Source organism: Leptonotus elevatus, chromosome 8 (assembly GCF_054856555.1).
Source record: "Leptonotus elevatus isolate MCC_2025b chromosome 8, RoL_Lele_1.0, whole genome shotgun sequence".
Classification (NCBI taxonomy): Eukaryota; Metazoa; Chordata; class Actinopteri; order Syngnathiformes; family Syngnathidae; genus Leptonotus; species Leptonotus elevatus.
In genome coordinates, this window is record NC_141246.1 from 26,299,723 (window position 1) to 26,321,863 (window position 22,141).

The 22,141-nt window shown below is 43.4% G+C and overlaps 1 protein-coding gene across 11 annotated transcripts in view; it reads left to right on the forward strand.

The window, feature by feature from the left end:
• LOC147170316 (palmitoyltransferase ZDHHC5-A-like) overlaps positions 1-20,494 on the forward strand; it is a 99,676-nt gene extending 79,182 nt beyond the window's left edge. For 9 of the 11 annotated variants that reach the window (XM_086082463.1, XM_086082457.1, XM_086082458.1 and 6 more), the window contains 3 exons: positions 13,273-13,382; positions 14,262-15,343; positions 19,490-20,494. In XM_086082463.1, the coding sequence (XP_085938589.1) occupies positions 13,273-13,382; positions 14,262-15,343; positions 19,490-19,550 (1,253 nt within the window). In that variant the 3' untranslated portion in view covers positions 19,551-20,494. Of the gene's footprint in view, positions 1-13,272; positions 13,383-14,261; positions 15,348-15,854; positions 16,192-19,489 lie in introns of those variants that run through there. The other 2 variants (XM_086082460.1, XM_086082461.1) reach the window with 2 other exon arrangements.
• The last annotated feature ends 1,647 nt before the right edge of the window (positions 20,495-22,141 follow it).

A 22,141-nucleotide genomic window follows, 5' to 3' on the forward strand; every position in this document is an offset into this window, starting at 1 on the left:
GCACTCCATATCCACCACAACAGCATCTACCAATATTTAAGAGTTTGAGTTTGTTTCTCCCTCTGGTCATGGAGTTGGTAGAGGTTGTCCTTCATCTTTCCTTCCTCTGGTTTTCTGCCAACTTCATGACTGATGTGTGTATTAGAATAATTAGATTCTTTATCCAAATCTTTCTGGAATATCATGTGCTCCTTGAGCCATGTATTCCGATTAGAATGAAACTGAATGATCAAACAGAATGAAAATGTTTCATATGAACACCTCTATCAGAATAAAAAGACCAAATCTGAATGGAATGTATTTGGATTCACATTCAACAAGAGTCATGTAAACAGTTCAATCTAAGTAGCCAGGCCACATCCAGCCTGCGCATGCCATGTCATGACATAAATGCATAGAGACGTGATATGCACACTTTAAAATAGCGGCATCTTGCCAGAGCTCGTTTGTGATGGGAGATCTTGTTTTAAAGTACTTGGAACTTAGAGTACACAGTAGTAGACAGGTTACACCCCAAAGGTCTCTTCATAGCTGTTCTAAAAGAACCATTAAACAGAAGGAAGAAGATTTCATTTATACAATGCCATGGCACTCATAAACAAATTACCTCTGTGGTTTTTTCCCCAGCAATACAACTGCCATGACCTGTTTCTTTTACAGCAGGGGGTGACCAAACTTCTTCCTCTGGGTGCCACATTCAGAAAAATGGAAAGATGCAAGGGCCACTTATTTTTTATTTATTTATTCATTATTAAACATTGTCAAACCAATCAAGCAAAGAAGTAGTTACATGTTTTATATATAATGTAGTTATTTTTGAAAACGTACTACTAGTAAAGGTAATAAGGCAAATAGTTTGGGGTATGGTGACAATACCCCCCCTAAAAAAAAAAAAGAGGACACTTGCCCCGGCCTTGAAATTGTGGTACCAGTCGCAGTTACACAGTGTACTTCACCTCTTATTCAAATTGCCAATGCCGGACATTTACACAAATTTATAAACCCCCCGGACGCCCGAACAGGACGTAAGAAAATGGTCTGTCCTCCCAAAAGAGAACAATTAGTCACCCTAGTTTAGGGCATTTTCTTTTTTTGGCTAGCCGGCAGGCATGTATCTTCCTGGAATAGATCTGCCCCTCCACTGAGTAGCAGCTGAATCCCATCTCCACATTCAGAACCGAAACAAGAGCAATCTGTAATCAGATGAACAAACTTGATAACCTTTAGTGTAAATCTATAAATCAGACCAAAATGTGGAGGAATCCATTTTGGTTTCTGAAACTGAATTACCTTTATTCTCCACAGTGTTATGAAGACAAATTGTGTTACTATTTTAGCTACTATTTACATTCGTCTTGTTATATCTAGAAAAGTTCATTAGTAGCAGAAGTGATATCCCCATTACTCAGGAACCCCCACTTTTTCAACTTGACTTCTGCAGTATACAAACAGGAACAATAAACAATATAATAATCACAGATTAAAATTGTTACAAAATACTTTAATTCCCAATTGTCACAAATTTAATCTCTACTACAAACATCCAAGACATGCCTAACGTAGGGGGACCAGCTGCTGTAATTTTGACTCATTACTAGGACCAGAACTTGTGATAGCGTCTGCTTTCTCAGTCCTGCTTGTATGTGAAGAGAATGCAAAGGTTTCTTTGAGTAAAAAAAGAAAAGAAAAGAAAACTCATACCAACAGCTATCCCAGTGAGCCGTATATTTGTGGTGTTTTGACTGCCAGCAACATAGCTTCAGGAGTCGGATAATCTGAAGTTGAGTATGGACTATGGACTCTTTAGTTTTGAACTGGTGAAAGTTCACAATAACGGATCTTGGTGCTCGGTTAGCGCCCTGTGTGAGTTGTGTTTCAGCTGGAAGCTCTTTCCACAGCAGTTCCTCCACAAAGTGGAGCATGGAGGACCCCTCAGCTCCCTCCAAAATATGTGCAGATTATTCCGTCGTGATCTTCCCACCAGGTCAGTCAGTTTGTTCTTTCAGAGTTTTCAGCAGGATATCTTTAACTTCCCTATTCCAGTCCTCAACTTGGCAAATGCGTGCATGTGCATCCTCCAAGCATTCTCTTTGATCCTTCAGTTCCTTGTCGTTGTCTGCCAGACGCTTGTTTATTTCCAACTTAAACGTATCCAGATCTGGGTTTTTTTCAGCCGTAACCTTCTTGAATGACACAAATCCATTTCTTATTTCTCATCTCAACTCGTTAAATAGTTTCGTTAGGCCAGGTAGGCTCTCTTGTAGTGTCAGAGTGTTAGCATTTGCCATTAGCTTGCCTGCTTCGGCAAGCTAATGGCAGTGCTCATTTCCATCCATTTTCGGCGTCTTCTTGCGGATTGTTTCGGGTGCTTCTTGTTTGTCGTCCTTCGCGTTTGTCTACTCCACTCATGTCTCTTTATTTACATTAATTTTTTTTATTCTTTGTTTTTCACTGAGTGGGTACAGGATTCAGTTCCGACGCCGGCCCCCTCTCTCCAACCGGGAGAGACTGTCATCAGCGATCCGGAAAAAGCACTAACTCCAGATCAAAAGCTAGTGACCCTCCTCGCCAAGTCCGCTATCGAAGCAGTGGATCCTTTGGCTCATCCAGGGGGATTCTACTCCCCCTACTTCCTCATTTAAAAAAAGACAGGTGGATTACGCCCTATCCTGGATCTGAGAGGTTTCAACTGTTACCTCAGGGTGTTGCCCTTCCGCATGCTGACTACGTCGGCCGTGTTGAGGACGATCGCCCGACGGGAATGGTTCACGTCAATCGATCTGAAGGAGGCTTACTTCCACGTCCTTAGCACAGGAAGTTTCTCCGCTTTGCCTACAGGGGTCGCCACTGGCAATTACTCCCATCTGGGCGGTCACTCTCTCCCATAGTGTTCACACATGTAGTGATGGCAGCCCTTGCACCCCTGCATTCGAGTGGCATGAAGGTGCTCCCTTATTTGGACGACTGGCTGATATGTGCACCGTCCAGCGGTCAGGCACGTCAAGACATGTCTACGCTTCTTCAGCATGTGTCGCTTCAACTCAAGGTCAACCTGGAGAAGTCCTCTCTCATTCCCTGTCAGAAGACTCTGTTCATTGTAATGTAATTGGACACCACATCCATGACTACTCGGCCATCCCTACAGATGGTATATGAAAAGCTACGCCTCATCTCTCTCTTCCGTGCCAATTGGATGCTGCCTTATGTCCTTTTTATGTGTCTGCTGGGCAAGTTAATGTCCCTGACGGTATTTGTACGACTAGGCCTGCTGTCGCTGTGACCATTGCAACGGTGGCTGCTCCGCTCCCGGCTCGACTCGCTGCTGGACCGTCGGAGGCGTCTCCGAGTGTCCAGTCGGTTCATGGGTGCTCTCGCACCTTGGGGTCGCCGGTCTGTTCTGTCAGGAGGAGTCCCGCTGGGTGTGGTACCTACACGTCATGAAGTTGTCACCACCGATGCCAGCCCCACTGGATAGGGTGCAGTTTGGCAACACAGAACTTTTCAAGGCCAGTGGTCTGCAGGGGACAGGTCGCTGCACATCAATGTGCTGGAGCTGCGGGCTGTGCATCTGGCCCGCAGGGTGCCATGTCCTGGTATGATCAGATAACACCTCCACTGTGTATCACATCAATCATGAGGGCGGGACGAGATCCGCCCAGTTGCTACGAGCCTCACGGAGGTTTCTCAGATAGACCGCCCCTGTCTTGCCAGCCTGCGGGCCATGTTCTCCCGGGCATTGTCAACCAGTCAGCGGATTCCCTCTCCCACCATCGTCCGCCTTAGGGAGATTGGCGTTTTCACCCGGAGGTGGTGAGCGCCATTTGTAGTCACTTCGAAAAAGCGACGGTAGATCTTTTTGCCTCCGAGGAGTCCACTCTCTGTCCCCTCTGGTTTTCCCTGAGTAAGCAAAGCAGCCTGCTAGGCCAGGATGCTCTGGCACACCCCTGTCCAAGAGGCCTGCTATATGCATTCCCACCTCTCCCCTTTATTCATCTGACCCTTCAGGAGGGTCCTTCTGGAGGGTCACACGTTGTTGCTGGTGGCCCCTCTTTGGCCAGCCCTGACTTGGTTCCCTCTCCTCCGCAGTCTCTGCTCCTCCAAACCGTGGATCCTGCCCAGTCGGTTGGATCTATTGTCCCAACAGTGGGGTCGGATTTGGCATCCTGATCCCCGTCTGCTCCATCTGTGTGTCTGGCCGCTGAGGGTCAAGACCCATTGTTGACTGAGTGCTCATCTTTGGTTAAGCATACGATCCTTAATGCCAGGGCTCCGTCCACTCGTTCGCTGTATGCTAACAGGTGAAAGTTGTTTGCGGGGTGGTGTGCAAGCTGCGGGAGGGATCCGGTGACGTGCCCTATTCCCACTGTTTTAGAATTCCTTTTCGATAAGGGGGGGGGGGGGGGGTCCTTTTCTACGATAAAGGTCTACGTGGCCATTTCGGCCCGCCATGTTGCAGTGGATGGCAAGTCTGTGGGTTGCCATAGCCTAGTGGCCTCCTTCCTCAGGCGTGCCCTTCGCCTTCGTTCTAGGAACCCGCCTCGAGTCCCCGCCTGGGACCTTCGATTGGTGCTCGACGCACTGTGCATGTCCTGTGCATGTCCCCTCTCGAGCCATTGACCGAAGGGGAGCTTCGCTGGCTGTTTTGTAAGACGGCGTTTCTACTTGCGATAGCATCCGCTAAGCGAGTGGGGGAGCTCCACGCCCTATCTGTTAGCCCCGACCGAGTGCCTTCGTTGGCACCCCGACGGGGAAGGGGTCACATTGTGGCCAAATGCTGCTTTTGTCCCCAAAGTTTTGTCTGGCTTTCAAGCCAATCACCCTATTCGTCTCGCTTGTTTTACTCTGCAGTCGACGGATGGGGATGACGCTCCAAGTCTTTGTTGTCCTGTGAGGCTACGGCATGTTTCCGTACATCCAATCAGCTTACGACGGCCCGAATAAAGGAGCTGCTGTTTCCAAGCAACGCCTCTCCAATTGGATCGGGGATATGATTTGGTCGTCCCCCTCCTCCTGGGGTGCACAGTCACTCCGCTAGGAGTGTGTCTACGTCATGGGCCGTTCTGAAAGGAGTGTCCTTGGCGGACGTCTGTGCGGCTGCTTCCTGGTTGTCGCCTTGCACGTTCTCCAGATTCTACAGTTTGGATGTCACCTCTCCTCAGCCACTGGTGTGGTTCGCGCTCCTGCGGAGGTCCCTCTGTGAGGTACATTTTCCAGGGTCTTCGTGACATCACTGATATTTGGCGTTCCGTGCTGTTTCAGCACCACCACCTGGCGGGAGGGACAAAATAGAACGATAGTTACGTATGTAACTACGGTTCTATGAGTCCCGAATGACCGCTAGCATTGCTTGTCACTCAGAGCTCTCGTGTTGTTTTCGCGAGAAGGTCCTGAGAGACTGGGTTCCGGTTGCGATCCTCTTTTATACATGAGGATCACGTCAGCCAGAACCCTTGAAATGTCCTTTTATGAATTTTATCTCCAATGACGCATGCGCCTGGGGGATGTCCGTGCTGTTTCAGCACCGCCAACTGGCATACGTAACTGTCGTTTTATGTGCTTTAATAGTTTTTTTAACCTGTGTAAAGCACTTTGATCGACTGATGTCACCCTAAATGTGCTCTATAAATAAACTTGACTTGAACACAAGGAGAACTTTGATGTTACCACTTTTTCTTAAGTGGATTACTTAATCAGATTCTATGAAAAGATTGTCGACATTGGGTGGTACATGGTTTACAGTCAAATAAATATGGCAAATAAAATTTTTAACCATTACACTTTTTGAACGTGTCTTTTTGAATGAACAATAGTACACATAGTTGAATAAAAACAATGCAGTTTTTATAACCATTAACCATGGGGAATCTATGACCTATATACAGTAGGCCTATATAGCTCACCTTTCATATTCAATAATTTCATTAATGCTCAAGTATAATGAATACAAGCAGCGCCGTGCAAAATGCATTTAGCAGACTGCTGGTTGATTTAATACATTGCTATTTTATATGATGTGGTTTTTAATCATTTATGTAGTAGCCAATATAGTTAAAAGTAGCCAGATGTTATATACGAGTTACACTCATAGTGATTTCAGGAGCAGCTGCATACCGTCCTATGCAGTAACTGATTAAACGTGGGTTTTAAACATGATCACATTACTTTACGTTTCGTCTGCTTAATGGTCACAAACGGGGGGGAAAGTGCCCTTAGTAAGCGTAGTTAATGTGCGTTTACAACGTGAGTGCATTCACTTTTATTTTCAAAACTGTACCACCACTTCCTTATTATTAAAGTGTAACACTTTTATTTTGAAGTGTATCCCACCACTTCCTGTGTGACACTTCATTTCAGACAGTGCACGTTTGTAAACATTGCAACTGGAATGCGGAAGTGCTGACCGTGCAGGTCTTCCGGCCAGATCCCCTTGCTAACATCGGTTAAGCGGAGGACCCACACAAGACAGAAAAATACTTACAACTACAAAATAGATTTGCAACCAAAGGTCTGGACTTGCAAACAAAACTTAAAAACTTAGCAAAAGTTAAAAAGTATATATATACGAACCCATTATATTTGTTTGCAATTTTTTTTAAATTCTCAAATATCTTTTTGGATAAAATTTTTGTTTAAATTTAAAATCCCTTTTTTGTTTGAAAATAAAGACAAATTTCTCTCCATACAGACCCGTCTGCATTCGATTTTCTCTTCTGCATGTTAGAGTAGAGAAGTCGAGTTTTCACTGTTTATTTGCTGTTAGCAGTTCACGAGCAACCAATCAGATGGTGCTGTGGGCAGGCCAATGCTGCAGGAAGTCAACAGTCACTGACTCAGAACAGACGGAGGAGAAAAGCGCACGTTCGAGCAAGAATAACTTTTTAATTTATCGGCCGTCAAAACAAAAAAAAGGCAGATGCCTATGTTCATAAAAATGCTAAATATCGCCGTCGAGAATCGGCCCGGACGATAATCAGTCTATCTCTACCTTAGTCATCTCTTCATTCAGATTCTAAACACCACCACACTGGATTTCAAATGAAATAGACAAGATGTGGTTTAATTGTAGAATTCCACCTTTATTTTGAGGGGATTTACGGTACAGTCTATATTTGCCTCCCAGGCCTCGATACACCAATCCAACATCGGAAGTCGTAAAATTTGGGCGGCCGTCATTGACGGACCTTACGTCAATATTGATGGAATGCCCACCTCTGGAAACAGGCCTGTACAAAAATGATGCTGCCTCTATAAGAGATTGAAAAGAGTTTGACCAGAAGAACATGTCTAACTCAGGTGTTTCCTTTAATTGATCTAGTGTTGGTCTCAGTCGCAGATGATGGGTCTTCCAAAAGGATAACGACCCCAAAACACACAGCCAAAAACACCCAAGAATGGGTAAAAGAATATCATGGACTATTCTGAAGTGACATTCCATGTTCCCAGAGCTAGCTTCAGTAGCCGGGGGTCGGACCGCCAAGGTCTCCCGCCTTGAGCTGCCGCCCAGCTCACTGCGCACCGACCCCTTTGGCCCCTCTCACAGGTGGTGAGCCCATGGCAAGGGGGACCCACATTGCCTTTTCGGGCTGTGCCCGTCCGGGCCCCATGGTTAAGGCCCGGCCAACAGACGCACGCCTTCGAGCCCCGCCTCCAGGCCTGGCTTCAGGGGGGCGCACCCTGGTGACCTGCGTCCGGGCAAGGGAAACCGCGATCCAAATTTGTTCATCGTCATAGGAGTCTTTTTGAGCCATGCTTTTTGTCTGTTTGTGTGTGGACTTTGTACTGGTCCGTTGTGGTGAAGAAGGAGCTGAGTCAAAAGGCGAAGCTCTCGATATATCGGTCGCTCTACGGTCCTAACCTCACTTATGGTCACGAGCTGTGGGTCGTGACCATAGGTGAAGAACAAGAACAAGATCCCGGATACAAGCGGCCGAAATGAGTTTCCTCCGCAGGGTGTCTGGGCTCTCCCTTAGAGATAGAGTGAGAAGCTCAGTCATCCGGGAGGGACTCAGGGTCGAGCCGCTACTCCTCCGTGTTGAGAGGAGCCAGATGAGGTGGCTCGGGCATCTGGTTCGGATGCCTCCTGGACGCCTCCCTGGAGAGGTGTTCCGTCCCACTGGCAGGAGGCCCTGGGGACGATTCAGGACACGCTGGAGAGACTGGCCTGGGAACGCCTTGGGATCCCGCCGGAGGAGCTGGTTGAAGTGGCTGGGGAGAGGCAAGTCTGGGCTTCCCTGCTAAAGCTGCATGATGGCTGGATGGATATTCTGAACTGCCTTTTTTTTTTCTTTTAAAGAGCTCAGTATTATTCATTCGGTAATGTCATCATCATTGCTCTTTTTTTTCTTTTTTTTTGTATGTGGGTGAGTATATGTATGTGTGCGTGTGCGTGCGTGTATTCGTTAGTTCACCAAAAACCTATTAAAAAAATCCCATACCGTTCACCTAAACCGAACACCGCCGTCAGGAGACCTGAAGAAGGACCAAAGACAACAGAGGAAAGTGAAATCCAGCACCGACCAGACACCACCTACCGGGCCACCAACCAAAGTTCTTCACCAACCCCAGAAACTCCCAACAAATCAGGGAGACCTCAAGAGACCAAAGGAGAGACTGAGGAAAGGAAGGAAGGACAAACGAAGCAGAGTGAGATCCACGGACATCAGCCTCCACCGATTCAACGACCAGAGGAAGAAGCAGATTGTGTTTGAATTTTGGTAGATGCTGGTGTGGTGGATCTGGCATGCATGAAAACCTCCACCAAAGAGGGGAGCCGTCGACACCGGCCAGGTCAGAGAAAGCACAACACCCCAGGGCCCCCCAGGCGGCGGCAGGACCAAGGCACAACCCCCGGGCCCCGCAGGGGCCACCGGCCGGAGAGCAAACCCGGAAGCCAGGAGTGCCCCCCACCGGTCCACAGCCCCCGCTCCCCCAACGACCCCCCCGCCCTTCATCCACCCCCGCCATCCACCCCAACCCAGCCCCAGCCGCCCCCAGGCCCCCAAGCCCCAAGACACCCCCCCACCCCCAGGACCCCCCCCCTTCAACAAAGCCGCCCCCCCGACCCCACCCCAAAGTGTATTGTGCAAACCTAGTGCAGTGAGTTAAGAGGAGCGACCAGCGGGGCCCCCCCCAACCGGGCGGGGGCAGGAGGCGCACCAAACCACCAAACCCCCACCCACCCCACCGGGACCCCGGCGGGCATATGGGACCAGCCCGGCGGGGCGATAGGGCTCGCCCCCCGGATACTGGGGCCCGACCGAGGTGCCAGGAGGTCCACCGGAGCGGGGCGGGCACAACCCCAAACCCACCCACCCCCCCGGCCCCCAGAGCGCCGAGACCCAGGCCACAGATGGAGCCCCCGGCCCAGGGGAGGGGAAGGAAGGCATACAGGGGAGGGGGAAGGGAGGGGGGAAGGAGACGACAAGAAGGGCAAGGGGCAGCGGCAGGGCCGCAGAGAGAGGGGGAGAGGAGGAGGAAGGGTGACGAGGGAGAAGGGACAGGAAGGCGGAGGACGGGCGGGGAGAGGCGAGGAGGGAGAGGCAGCAAGGGGGAGGAAGGGGGAGGGGAGAGGGAACCACGGGGCACCCCGGCGGCCCACAGGCCCCGAACCGCGTCGCCGGGCCCAGAGCGACGGACCGCGCCAGAGCGGCGCCGCCCCGGACACCAGGGAGAGCCCCACAACGCAGCACCCCCCAAGAGACCCAGGGAACGGCCAAGACGCAGCCGCCACCCAGCAGCCAACAGAGGGGCAGACCCGCCCACGCCCAGCCAGGGGGGGACAGCACCTATAGAATTAACCCACTGGCATGCAGTGAATCAGAATATTAACCCTTAGTGCCCATTGGAGGGGCATCTGCTCGATCCTGTTGGCAGCAGCTGGGTTCCTGACTATAAAAACACAACCATTAGTTACAAATTGCCAAATACAGAAACATCAATGTAAGTTATCCCGATGCGGTGGCTGTCGCTAACAGCAGAATTAAGTAACCAGGTTTAGGTTAAAATATTCTATATACGTAGACCATGTTTCTATAAATTTTGATATTTGGTTTTTATTTGAGGCAGATATTTTTTCCATTAAAATGTGATTTATGAGGAGGTTAGACCATTGGTCGATATTCAGAGTTTGTTTATTTTTCCAGTTAACAAGAATTGGTTTTTTTGCGATAGTAAGGGCTACAAGTGTAGATTGAAATTGTTTATGTGGTAAGTCAGTTGTTGTTAAGTCACCTAGCAAACACAAGTTTGGAGAGAATGGTATCCTACAGTCCAAGACAGCGGAAAGCTTTTCTAAGACTTTAGTCCAGAAATACATAACCGGAGTACATAACCATAAAGCATGAAAATAAGTGTCTGTAGTGTTTTGTAAACACTGGAGACAAATGTCGGAGTCTGAGAGTCCCATTTTCTTCATCTTATATTGAGTAATGTATGTTCTATAAATAATTTTATATTGGATAAGTTGTAAATTTGTGTGTTTTGTCATTTTAAAAACGTTTTTACAAACTTGAATCCAAAAGTCAGATTCCGGAGCTATAGACAAGTCTGTTTTCCATTTCGAGATGGGTAAAGACGTTTTATCAGTATATGAAAGTAACTTATATATTTTTGAGAGTTTTTTTGTTGTCGGAGAAAGCTTGGTAATATCTTTAGCTAAAACAGGCGGCTGGAGCGTACCCTGAAGTGTTGGAATTTGTTTCTTTATCATACTTTTAACTTGCAGATAATGTAAAAAATTCCGTTTTTAATTTTGTATTTTTGGAGCAAGGATGTATATGATATAAACATATTATCTGAGAAGAGATGGTGGAGATGTATAATTCCTTTCTGCTGCCACACACCTAAATAAAACGATTGGTTGTTAAGTTGAAAGTCGGGGTTATGCCATAGGGGAGAAAGCCCACAGGGCTCCACTTGGGCTTTTGTCATTTCTAGTGCCTTCCACCAGGCAGTCAGGGTGGCGGAGATCATTGGGTTTTTAAAACAATTATGTCGCTTAATCGATGTTGTAATAAAGAGTAAATCTAGAAGTCTGAGGTTATTACAATCCTGCTGTTCTAGTTCCAGCCAACAGTTAGTAACTCTGTTGGGTTGTGCCCATAAAATGATATATTGTAGCTGGTTAGCTATATAGTAGTGCATAAAATTTGGTGCCTCTCGACCTCCTTTGGATTTTTTTTTCTGAAGAGTAGATAGACTAATCTTTGCTTTTTTTTTATTCCAGTAAAATTTTGTAACGGCTGAATCCAACAACTGGAACCAGTTAGCCGCAGGTTTAAATGGTATCATTGAGAAAAAATATTTTATTTTGGGTAAAACTTTCATTTTAATAGTGGCTATTCGTCCTATTAGAGAAATAGGAAGATTATTCCAGCGCTACAAGTCACTATAAATGCTATCCAGAAGTGGAGTAAAGTTTAAATTAATTAAATCAGTTTGTTTAGATGAGATTTTTATGCCTAAATATTTTTAATTACCTATAGGAAATGAGTAGTGTGGGTCCTGGCTTGCAGAGTTCCATGAATTTTCTGTAATAGGTAGAAGTGTTGATTTTGTCCAGTTAATATCTGATAACTGTGAGAATTTAGTTATTAAGTTAAATACTTCCCCTAACGAAATAGCAGGGTTTTCTAAATAAAGTAAAATATCATCGGCATATAGATACATTTTATGTTCTGTTACCCCAGAGTGAATTCCTTGAATCCTTCTTTCCTGGCGTATGGCTAATGCAAGCGGTTCAATAAATATTGCAAATAATAAAGGCGACAGTGGGCATCCCTGTCTTGTGCCTCTCTGTAGAGTAAAACTCTGAGATATAATCCCATTAGTAGTAACTGTAGCTTTAGGAGAATCATATAATACTGACACCCAGTGAATAAATGACTTCCCAAAGCCAAATGTATTTAAAACAGCAAAGAGGAAGGACCAGTTAACTTTGTCGAAAGCTTTTTCTGCATCTAATGATATAATAACTGCCTTTTTATCATGCCGCTGTGACATGCTAATAAGGTTAAAGAGCCTCCTAATATTATTAGTAGATTGACGATCTTTAATAAAGCCTGTTTGGTCGCTATGAATGATTGTCGGGATTACTGTCTCTAGTCTAGATGTGAAAGCCTTAGTGATAATTTTTAATATCAGTGTTAATTAGTGAAATCAGATGGTAACTTGATGGAAGGGTGGGGTATTTTTCTGGCTTTAATAAAAATTTAATTGCTGCTGTATTCATGTGTGGGCGTATGTGACCATTAGTTTTAATTTATGTTACTACTCTTAAGAATAGTGGAGCAAGCATTAACCAGAAGTGCTTAAAAAATATAGCCGGATAACCATCCGGGCCAGGTGCTTTGCCATTTGGCATACTATCTAGAGCACTGTACAACTCGTTTATAGTAAGTGGTGCATCTAACATATCTTTATATTCAGTAGTTGTTCAGTATTCAGTAGTCAGTAACTGAGGTATATTTAAGCTACTGAGGAATGCCTCAATATGCTCTGGGTTAGGCTTATTAGTTTCTGAGTATAGGTTGTGATAATAGTTATAAAACATTTGATTAATTTCTTCTGGTGAACTGCCTTTTATGAGCCCAGATCTAAATCCCATTGAACATCTGTGGAAGGTGCTGAATCTGGAGAAGACTCTTCAACTTGAGACAATTGGAGCAGTTTGCTCACGAAGAGTGAGCCAAAATATCAGAATCAGAATCGGTTTTATTGTCATGTAAATTAATAAATTTTACATTACTGCTAATTTGTCTCGGTGACTGGTGCCATAAGACATAAACAAGTAGCATTAAAATGACATAGTATAAACATTAAAGTAAAAGGTAAAAATATATAAAATAAGATAAAACAAAAATATCAGAATATATGTTGACAGGTCCAGCGTTACAGTAGTTGTTTTATTGCAATGATTGCCTCAAAAGGTTGTAAAACAAAATCTTAAGTTATGAGTACCAACACTTTTGTTTAGTGCTGTTTCCTTTTCTTCCCCTTTTTTTCCCTTTTTTTTTTAAACAAATCTCTTTAACGGCAATTCAAAGGTAATGGCTGATTTTGTAATTTTGTTTATATTGTTGCTATGGTAAGTTTCAAGTGAGGTCAGGTACCATTGTGGGGTTTTCTTTCATCAACACGGGGTTACCAACAATTTTGTCCAACAAGAGGAACAAGTATTTTTTGTTATACAAAGAAATAGTTAGAACCCACCCCCCCCCCCCCCCCTCCGCATTTTTTTTGTAACATGTTTTTTTCTTCTCCATTTCTCTGTAGATTGCAATCTACTAAACAAAACACCTCCTACTCCAACCATGTATAAATACAGACCTGCCTGCAGTCCTGGACAGAACCGCACTCCACTAACCTATGCTTATGCAAACCAGGTAATGCGCTAATGCTGTGTAGATTTAAATGACTGTTTGACCCGATGCTATTACCAGAGGGGGTCGTTGACAGACCTATCCCCAGACCTCAGTCTTTGGGGGAGAGGGGCACATGAAATGCATGGAGAGGCCTTCACACATGTTATTATGCTATTGTTTATCATTCTTAGGACCCGAGCAACGACCGCTGCGAGGTCACACAATTGCAATTTCAACACATTCCAAAAATTTATGCCATTCGAGGGCTATTTTTCTCACTCCAAAAATTCAAAATTTTCACCAAATTCAAACATTTGACACCAAAAATTCACTATTAATTCACAATGGCATGATTTGTCCATAACCAACACCATGTTGAATTAGTTATGTTTATTTTTATACTCCTCTTCATATTGTGCCTGTGCACTTACTGCTGACTATGTCTTGCCTTTTTTTTTTTTTTTAATGTCCTGAAGACACCTGGGAATGCGAGGAACTAAATTTCCATTACTTTGTATGTCCAGCACAATAAGCACATGTGAAATTGACAATAAAGCTGACTGTCACTTTGACTAAACATTGAGTCAGAGTGGACCATTTTCTGTGCCTCACTCCGCATTGCATCTGCTTTTTGCAGATGATGTGGTACTGTTGGACTGTGATGTGGAGAGTTCAGTGCTGGGCTCTTACCTACAGGAAAAAACATGAAAACCAAAGTTTTTTTTTTTTTAACTTTTACATTCATAATTGAGAGCAATGTTAAATCTTTGTGTTTTTGACCTCCAGTAAAAAAAACACTGAACTGAATGATCAGCCCAAATGCTGACTGCCATTATTTATATCTGTGTCATGGAAATGGCTTCTTCACCATCCTTCTCTTTCTCTTCTTTTGTTCTTTAGTTAAGTCAAGTGGAGAGGGATGCCAGTAGTAGGGATTCCTCCTCCTCATCTTCCTCCCTGGTTCAATCTAGCCATCAACCTGGGTTCCGCTCACAACCTAGCCTGGACCTGAGGGAAACTTATTCTAACAAAGCGGGGGGGATAGCTGGAGGGGAGAGAAGAGATGTTGGAGGAGGAAGCATTCCTAGCTACTCTCTCACGGGGCATTCGTACCCCTCATTTTCTGACCCTGCTGTCCTGTCAGGAGTGCCTTCACAATGCTCTGGTTCTATGCAAACCTCAGCATGTACTGCCCAGATCTCTGAAACAACCACTACCTCAAGCATCTTTAAGAGCTTAGAAAATCAAACTCCTCCACCTCCCCATCCAGCTCCTAACGGAAGCCTGTCAGATGACAGTTTAATGGCTAGAGATGATGGTTTTGACAAAAGGGTGTTAGCAGGATCAAAAATTCCTGAGGTTTCGTCTGGGACACCCTGCTCTCCAGCGGCAGGTGGCTACATCTCCTCTTTCCATTCGTCGAAACCAAGAGATGCTGAACTGCATTCCCAGTCTCCCAAATACCATCACCCTCTCCTTCATCGGTCAATCTCTTCCACATGCTCCTCTCCTCCCGAGAGGGAGCATCTGTTGGTGGAACCACAGCGAAGCAATCGCCTTTTGCCTTTCTGTCAAATGTCTGTGCCACCCCCTTCCCCTGCTCAGAATCCACCACAACATCACCACCACCATCACTCCCATTATCATCATCATCATAATCATCATAATCATCATCACTCCAATCATCATCACCACCATTCCACCTCTACCTCCCACATTTCTCGTTTCATTGCTCCTCACCTGGCCCACCATCCCTACCCACACCACACATTCTCTACAGATACCCCTTTGGACTTGTCGTCATCTTCCGCAAAGAACCCTTCTCACTCCCCACAACACCCACCTCTTGGTAAAGCACTGTCCTACTCAAGCGCCGCTGCTGCTGAAATGCAGTACCAGCTAATTCGAAAGGCTTCCTCAGCAGCTGGAGCAAATGCAGCAGGGATAACAGGAGGAATGGCAGGAGGAATACAAGTACCAAAGTAAGAAGAACTATCGGTCATTCCATGTCATTTCATCAAATGCCAACGACCTATTATACAATCAGTTGGATAATTAATGAGCAATTAATTATTAATTATGATTAATTAATTATTGGATTATTAATAATAAACCACACCAATATCGGGAAAAATATATAATCTGTGTCAAAATGAGGCAAAACACCCTCACAATTTTATATTTTTTAACAACAATTTGATATTTGTGACAGTTTTCTAGATATTGCCGTTTATTGTGGCTTTTCAGCGTATTATGCCAAAAAACGTCTATAAACTACCCTTCATTCAATTAAAATTTTCATGAAAAAACTATTGACATTAGAGACCTAATATTTTGGATTTTTCCTATCAACAAGTGTATCTTCGTATGGTCAGGTTGGAAGATTTTCAGAAAATTTATGACATGGCACGGAATGACCCTATTACATAATGTCAGCACTTTTGAAATCCTGATATTCATTGACTGCTACTCTTTTGCTTCTTGTCCTGACAGATTTCCTGTGAGTTCTTTTGTTTTTTAATTCCATTTGTTCGTTTTGTGATGTGAGTTTTGCATAGTATTGTCTATTTTATCCAAAATTTGCCCTGTTATGCATGTTTGTAAGATGTGCACCCTGATTATGTGGTCATTTCAGCATGTTATATCTGGAATGCTGCACAAGCATGACATACATGTTGTCTTAGAAAATTGTGTATACATATGTTATAAATTATAATTACACAGTGTTTCCCACAGATTTGAAATCTACTTGGGCTACATTGACACCTTATGTATTTATCATCGGCACATTTAGTGAGTTAGATTAATGCAGTTTTGGTTATTGCATGACCCCCCCCCCCCCCCCCCCACACACACACACACACATACATACATACATACAGTGCTACTCAAACGTTTTGAGCAATTTGGACTTTCCAATTGTTTCAACCTGATTTTGTTGTTCAATTGTTTCATATTTCAATTTATATGAAACAACAGGTGTAGGTTTATCAATTCAATGCATTGTTTTTTTTGTTTTTTTTTATCAACTGTGTAGTCCAAACTTAATTAAAAATACTTTTTGGTCAATTCATGTAAGTGCAAAAGTAAGTGAACCCTCCCTGAGCTGCATTGCTTAAAACAAGCAGTCAAGTAGGATCAGGTAGGACACATTGGTAGGTAAACTAACCACTGAAATGGACCAATGAAATGAGAGGTTTAGCAAAGAAATTATGCATCACTAACTGAAACAGAGACTAAACCACGTCACTTTAGTCTTACCCAGGTGAATCCATACAGGTCAGTCATGCTGAGAGGAAGAGAAATCTCAGGGGACCTCAGGAAGTGGGTAGTGACAGCACATCTGTCTGAGGAAAGCTATAAAGTCATCTAAAAAAAAATTAGCTTCATCATTCCACTGTAAAGCAGATCATCTGCAACTAGAGAACACTGAACATTTCTACAATCCTGCCTAGAAGTGGACGACCATCTAAACCATAGGTGTCAAACTCCGGTCCTGGAGGGCCGTAGTCTGCAGGTTTTGGATGTTTCCGTTCTCCAACACAGCTGATATATGATCAGCTCATCAGCAAGCTCTGCATAAGCCTGATAACGATCCTGCTGATTGGAATCAGCTTGTGTTGGAAGAGGGAAACCTCCAAAACCTGCAGGACCTCAATGACCACAGTTTGACACCTATGATCTAAACTATCAGCAAGAACCACAAGAAAAATGATAATTTAGGTAAAAAGCCAACTCGAACATCACATCAAAGGATTTGCAGACCTCTTTTGCTGCATCTGGGACACATGTGCATGCTTCAACAGTCAGAAGAAAAGTCAATCAACAAAGCTTTAATGTAAGGCTTGCTAGGTAGAAGCCTCTGCTCACAAAAAAAGATCAAAGCTGCACATCTCAGCTTTGCCAGAGAGTACCTGGACAAACCTGAAGCTTTTTGGAAGTCCCTTCTGTGGACAGATTGTTGTTTGGTCACAACTAAAACAGTCATGTTTGGTGAAAAGTCAACAGTGCATACCAGCAAAATAACCTTCTCCCGACAGTGAAGCAGAGTGATGAGAATGTTAAGTTCTGGGCTGGCTTTTCATCCTCATGACCTGGACAACTCCACATAATCCAGGGAATCATGAATTCAGAGGAATATTGTGAAATCCTGGAACATAACCTGAAGCCGTCCTTTGTGAAGTTACAGCCTGGTCGACGATGGATCATGCAACAAGATAATAATCCAAAGCATTCCAGCAATACAACCAAGGGAATATCTGAAGAACAACAAGATTTATGTTCTTGATGTGCCCAGTCAAAATCCTGACTTAAATTCTTTCAAAATACTGTGGCGGGACCTGAAGCGGGTTTATGTTAGACGCCCATCCAACCTCTCTCAATTGGCTGCATTTTGCAAGGAAGAGTGGCAAAAATTACCCCAAAGTAGGTGTGAAAGACTGATAAATCACTATAGAAAGTGTTTGGATGAAGTTCTCATTGCTAAAGGAGGTGCAATGTCTGATTAAGTGAGAGGTTCACATACTTTTGCACCCATGAAATCTGAGTTTTTCTTAAATTAACAACTTATGTTCAAGAATGAATGACAATATTATCATTCTTTTTATTCAAGTCCATTATTTTCAATGTCAGCATTGTAGATTTGGGTATGACAAAAAATGTAATAAGGTTATTTTAATATTTTAGACAAAAAGGCTGGGGGGGGGTGTCTGGGGGCTTGGGGGCCTGGGGGCGGCTGGGGCTGGGTTGGGGTGGATGGGGGGCGGGGGGAGCGCGGGCTGTGGACCGGTGGGGTGCCTGGCGGGGTGCCTGGCGGGCCTGCAGTGCCCCGTCCTGCTGCGTTGGGTTGGGGACGCGGGCCGTGTTGGGGTGGGGTCTCCTGACGGCGGTGTTCGGTTTAGGTGAACGGTATGGGATTTTTTTAATAGGTTTTTGGTGAACTAACACACACTCGCACGCACGCACGCACGCACATACACATACTCACCCACATACAAAATAATAATAAAAAATAAAAAAAGAGCAATGATGATGACATTACCGAATGAACAATACTGAGCTCTTATAAAAAAAAGAAAAAAAAAGAAGAAGTAGGATTTCTATCGGGGGTGGGAAGGTGTGGAGTGGAACAGGGTGAAGTCATGCTCATCCCCGCTGACATTTAGTGTTAGTGTACAACGCAGTTGGGAAGGAAACTGAAGAAGAAAAAAAAGGCCAGCTTTGAGCCCAGCCCAGAGTCCAAGAAAACTGAAAAAACTAAGGGCCAGATCCACTAAAGGTTTGCGTAGCTTTTGCGCAGCGCTAACTAGTATAAATGGAGCAATCCGGGAGCGTAGAATCCACTAAGCACGCGCAGATGGGGAAATTCAGCAATAGCTGCACTGCCAACCACATTACTGCCAACCAGATTGCGCCCCGGTGTACCAGTGTTTTTTGTGTGTAAATGACGTAATTTGCATATATTTGATGGATAATTTGCCAACCTCTATATCAAATGAGACTAATTCAATAATTATGATTTACACATTCATAATTTTTTTAATTTTTTTGTACAAGTAGCTAAGTTGATGTGTCGAATCTGCTGCTCTCCGTCATTCACTTCCATTTACCTAAAGTATGCTAGCTTCTGATTGGTTAGTGTTAGTCAGCTGATAGAGGATCGGGAAAGTGTTGTCGCCTAGCTGCCATGTATGACGAGTAAAGTTTAAATTAAGAATGAATCCGTCTCCATCCTGCCTTTTAATTTTATATATATATTTTTTGTCCCATTAACCACCAACGAATCCTCACATCAGACTATAGCTACGTATATTTGTCGTAAATTTCTGAGGTTTTTCTTGCAAATTTGCCACGTTATAAAGTCTCAACTTTGCGACTTTATAAAGTGATAAATAGGAAAGTTTTTTTCTCTGAATATTGCCCCCAACCTCTAAAAAAATATATTTATATGTGGCCCTAATAGCCGTCGTGATGCATTTGACAATTTCTGTTACAACCAAATAATGCTCCTTGTGCATTGAACCAGCTGTTTAGGAATGCACTATTTAACAACTCATCTAAAAAGAACTACACTTTCTGTCTGTATCAGTTGCAATGATTTCTTTAATGCTGTGTTTTTCTGTTATCAGGGTTGAGTTAGACCAGATCAACAAGATCGAGCTGCTCAGTTGGACCAGTTATTTTTTTTAGTGAGCAGTTTGGCTCATCCGGCTCCGCTTCCTCTGCCTCCCACCGGGTCAACCCATCTGCCGGAGTGACTGATTATAGCGCAGGAATTATTTAGCCTCAAACCCACCAGCCTCTGACTGCTGATGTGCAGAGGTTGACAGGTGGTGAGAGAATCACCCATGGGATATATGTCTAATTTGCAGCTTCATCTTGAGATTCTCAGAAAAGGGCTGATTAACTCTATTGTGCGGACCTTAAAAACAGCTAGTAAAATGGAATGATTTGAGACTAAACAAAAACAAAAGGGCACCAGACTGCTGTTAAAAAAATATACAATCAATTGAACAGGCTTTTTTTTTTTTTATCTCTTGGACTGACTGACTGATTGACTGAGTCTGCCTGTGGTTGGGAAAGATTGCTACTTGCAAATTGTTTCATTATGGCAAATTAATTTTCGTAGCGTGAAGAATTAACAAATGCTGATTCCCTCTTTTTATTATTCTTAGATGTGAATATTTCAAATTAGTAGAGGATAGTGTGGTTTGAAATGTGAATTAACTTTTCTACTTTTGTTGATAATATTGTCCATATTGTTTGACAGCATGCACACTGATTATTACTAGCCACTGTAGGCATGTGTGTTGGACTGTGAATAAGGTTGGTTTGAACAAACAGTAAAAAAAAGAAAAAAAAAAGAGGTCAACCACAATCAAGACCATTTAGGAAAACAAGGCTGATAATCAAGTTCTTCAAAATCTGAGTGTTGTTCTAAAAATATATTTTTTATTTGTTGATTACATTTAATTGATATACAATATGTACATACAAAAAAAAAAGGGAGGTTATGTGTGTAAAAAATTCTAAGTGTCTTTCCTTCCATGCTTGGTTGAATTTCTGCAAACTGTTTCTGCAAAAATTTATGTTAAATTATCAAAGTTAGTTAATAAAACAATCTTTTAACTTTTTCCATTGAACTTGACCTGATGCCTTATTTATTATGCACATACAATATGCCTCTAAAATGGCCTATTAACAAAAATACAGTAAAATACTCAATACTGTGTGAGTATTTATGTGGGGATCATAGATGCTTTTGAGGGGAAAAGATCATGTTAAATACACTTGTGAACTGTTAGAGAAATAATTAACCCTATGATACAGATTTGTATATAAAGGAGTGGTCTGATTTTCAAATAATTTTTAATATTATTGCTTTTGTAAATGCAAAATACAGTGAAACCTGAGTTTTTGTATGGCCTAGTTTTTGTAAGTTTCAGTTTGTAATAATTTTTAACGATTTAATAATGAGTTAATTCAAAGTCCCTTTTACCTAACTTAACTTTATTTGTATTTTTTTTACGGCAATTAACGCGTGCCCCTTCTTTGGCCTTATTTCCGATTACAATGCAGCACAGTGAGCAGACGCATCCAGTATGAATTAGCATTGTCACCTGGTTACGCTCAGAGTAATGGTAAGGCGGAATCTGCTGTAAATCTGCATTAAAAACAGCCAAAAGTCTCATGGAAAAAGCTGCAATGGCTGGACGGGACCCATATCTGGCCATGCTAGCCCATCAGAACATGCCAAGCTAATGTCTCATTCCTAGCCCTTCGGCGTGGCTCAGTGGTACGGTGGTCATCTCCCAATCCAGAGGTTGTGGATTAGATCCCAAGCCATTGTGACCATGTCAAAGTATCCTTAAGCAAGATACTGAACCCCCCAGTTGCTCCTGATGCTGCGTCATCAGTAGGTGAATGGGTAGTTGAATGTAAAGCGCTTTGAGGGCCTTGTAAGGTGGAAAAGCACTATATGTAAATGAAGTAAACAGAGACTGCTGAACAGAAGGATGATAATCCTTCTCCCCACAAAGGATACTCTGCTGAAACCGGAGCTACGAAATAATGTGCAAGAAATGAAAAACAACCAACAACGTCAAGAAAAATAGGGGGGCTAATGTTGACAAGTTATATAATACAATACAATACTGACAAGATGTTTTATACACTGAATTTCTGATTTTTGGAGAAAAAAAAGAAAGCAGATGTTTTATTATTTGAGACGGATTCTATAGGATGTTTTGGGTTATATTATTAGTAATGCACAGGAAAAGTGACACTTTATATTTTTTGTTTGATATGATAGTCAAAAATGTATATGGAAGAATCCTTTATGTAAAGTCAAGCCGGTAAAAGTTTGTTTTAAGAAAGTGCTTTAAAAGAAAAAAAGAAAAGAAAGGATGTAACAATAGGATTGTTAGTTTGTGGGTATGTGTTTTCCAGGGGGATTGTTTGAGTTGTTGCACAGCGCACAGGAGGAGCAGAAGCAACATGTACCAGAGATGTGCTGTTATAATAAACATTAATGGAGCAAATGTAAGTGCTCTAACCGTCCATTCTTGAAAAGACAGAACTAAACATAAACATCACTGAAATTATCTCGTACACACAAGTGAAACGTTCTCATGAACACAACTGAAATTCTCTTATAAAGAACACTGATATGCTCTCGTACACACAAGTGAAGTTTGTTCCTCTTAGCTTCGGCTGGAACAGGGGAAAAAAAGCTAGGACATGGGGACGGGGCGGAACTTCGGCTGGGATGCAGTTTCATC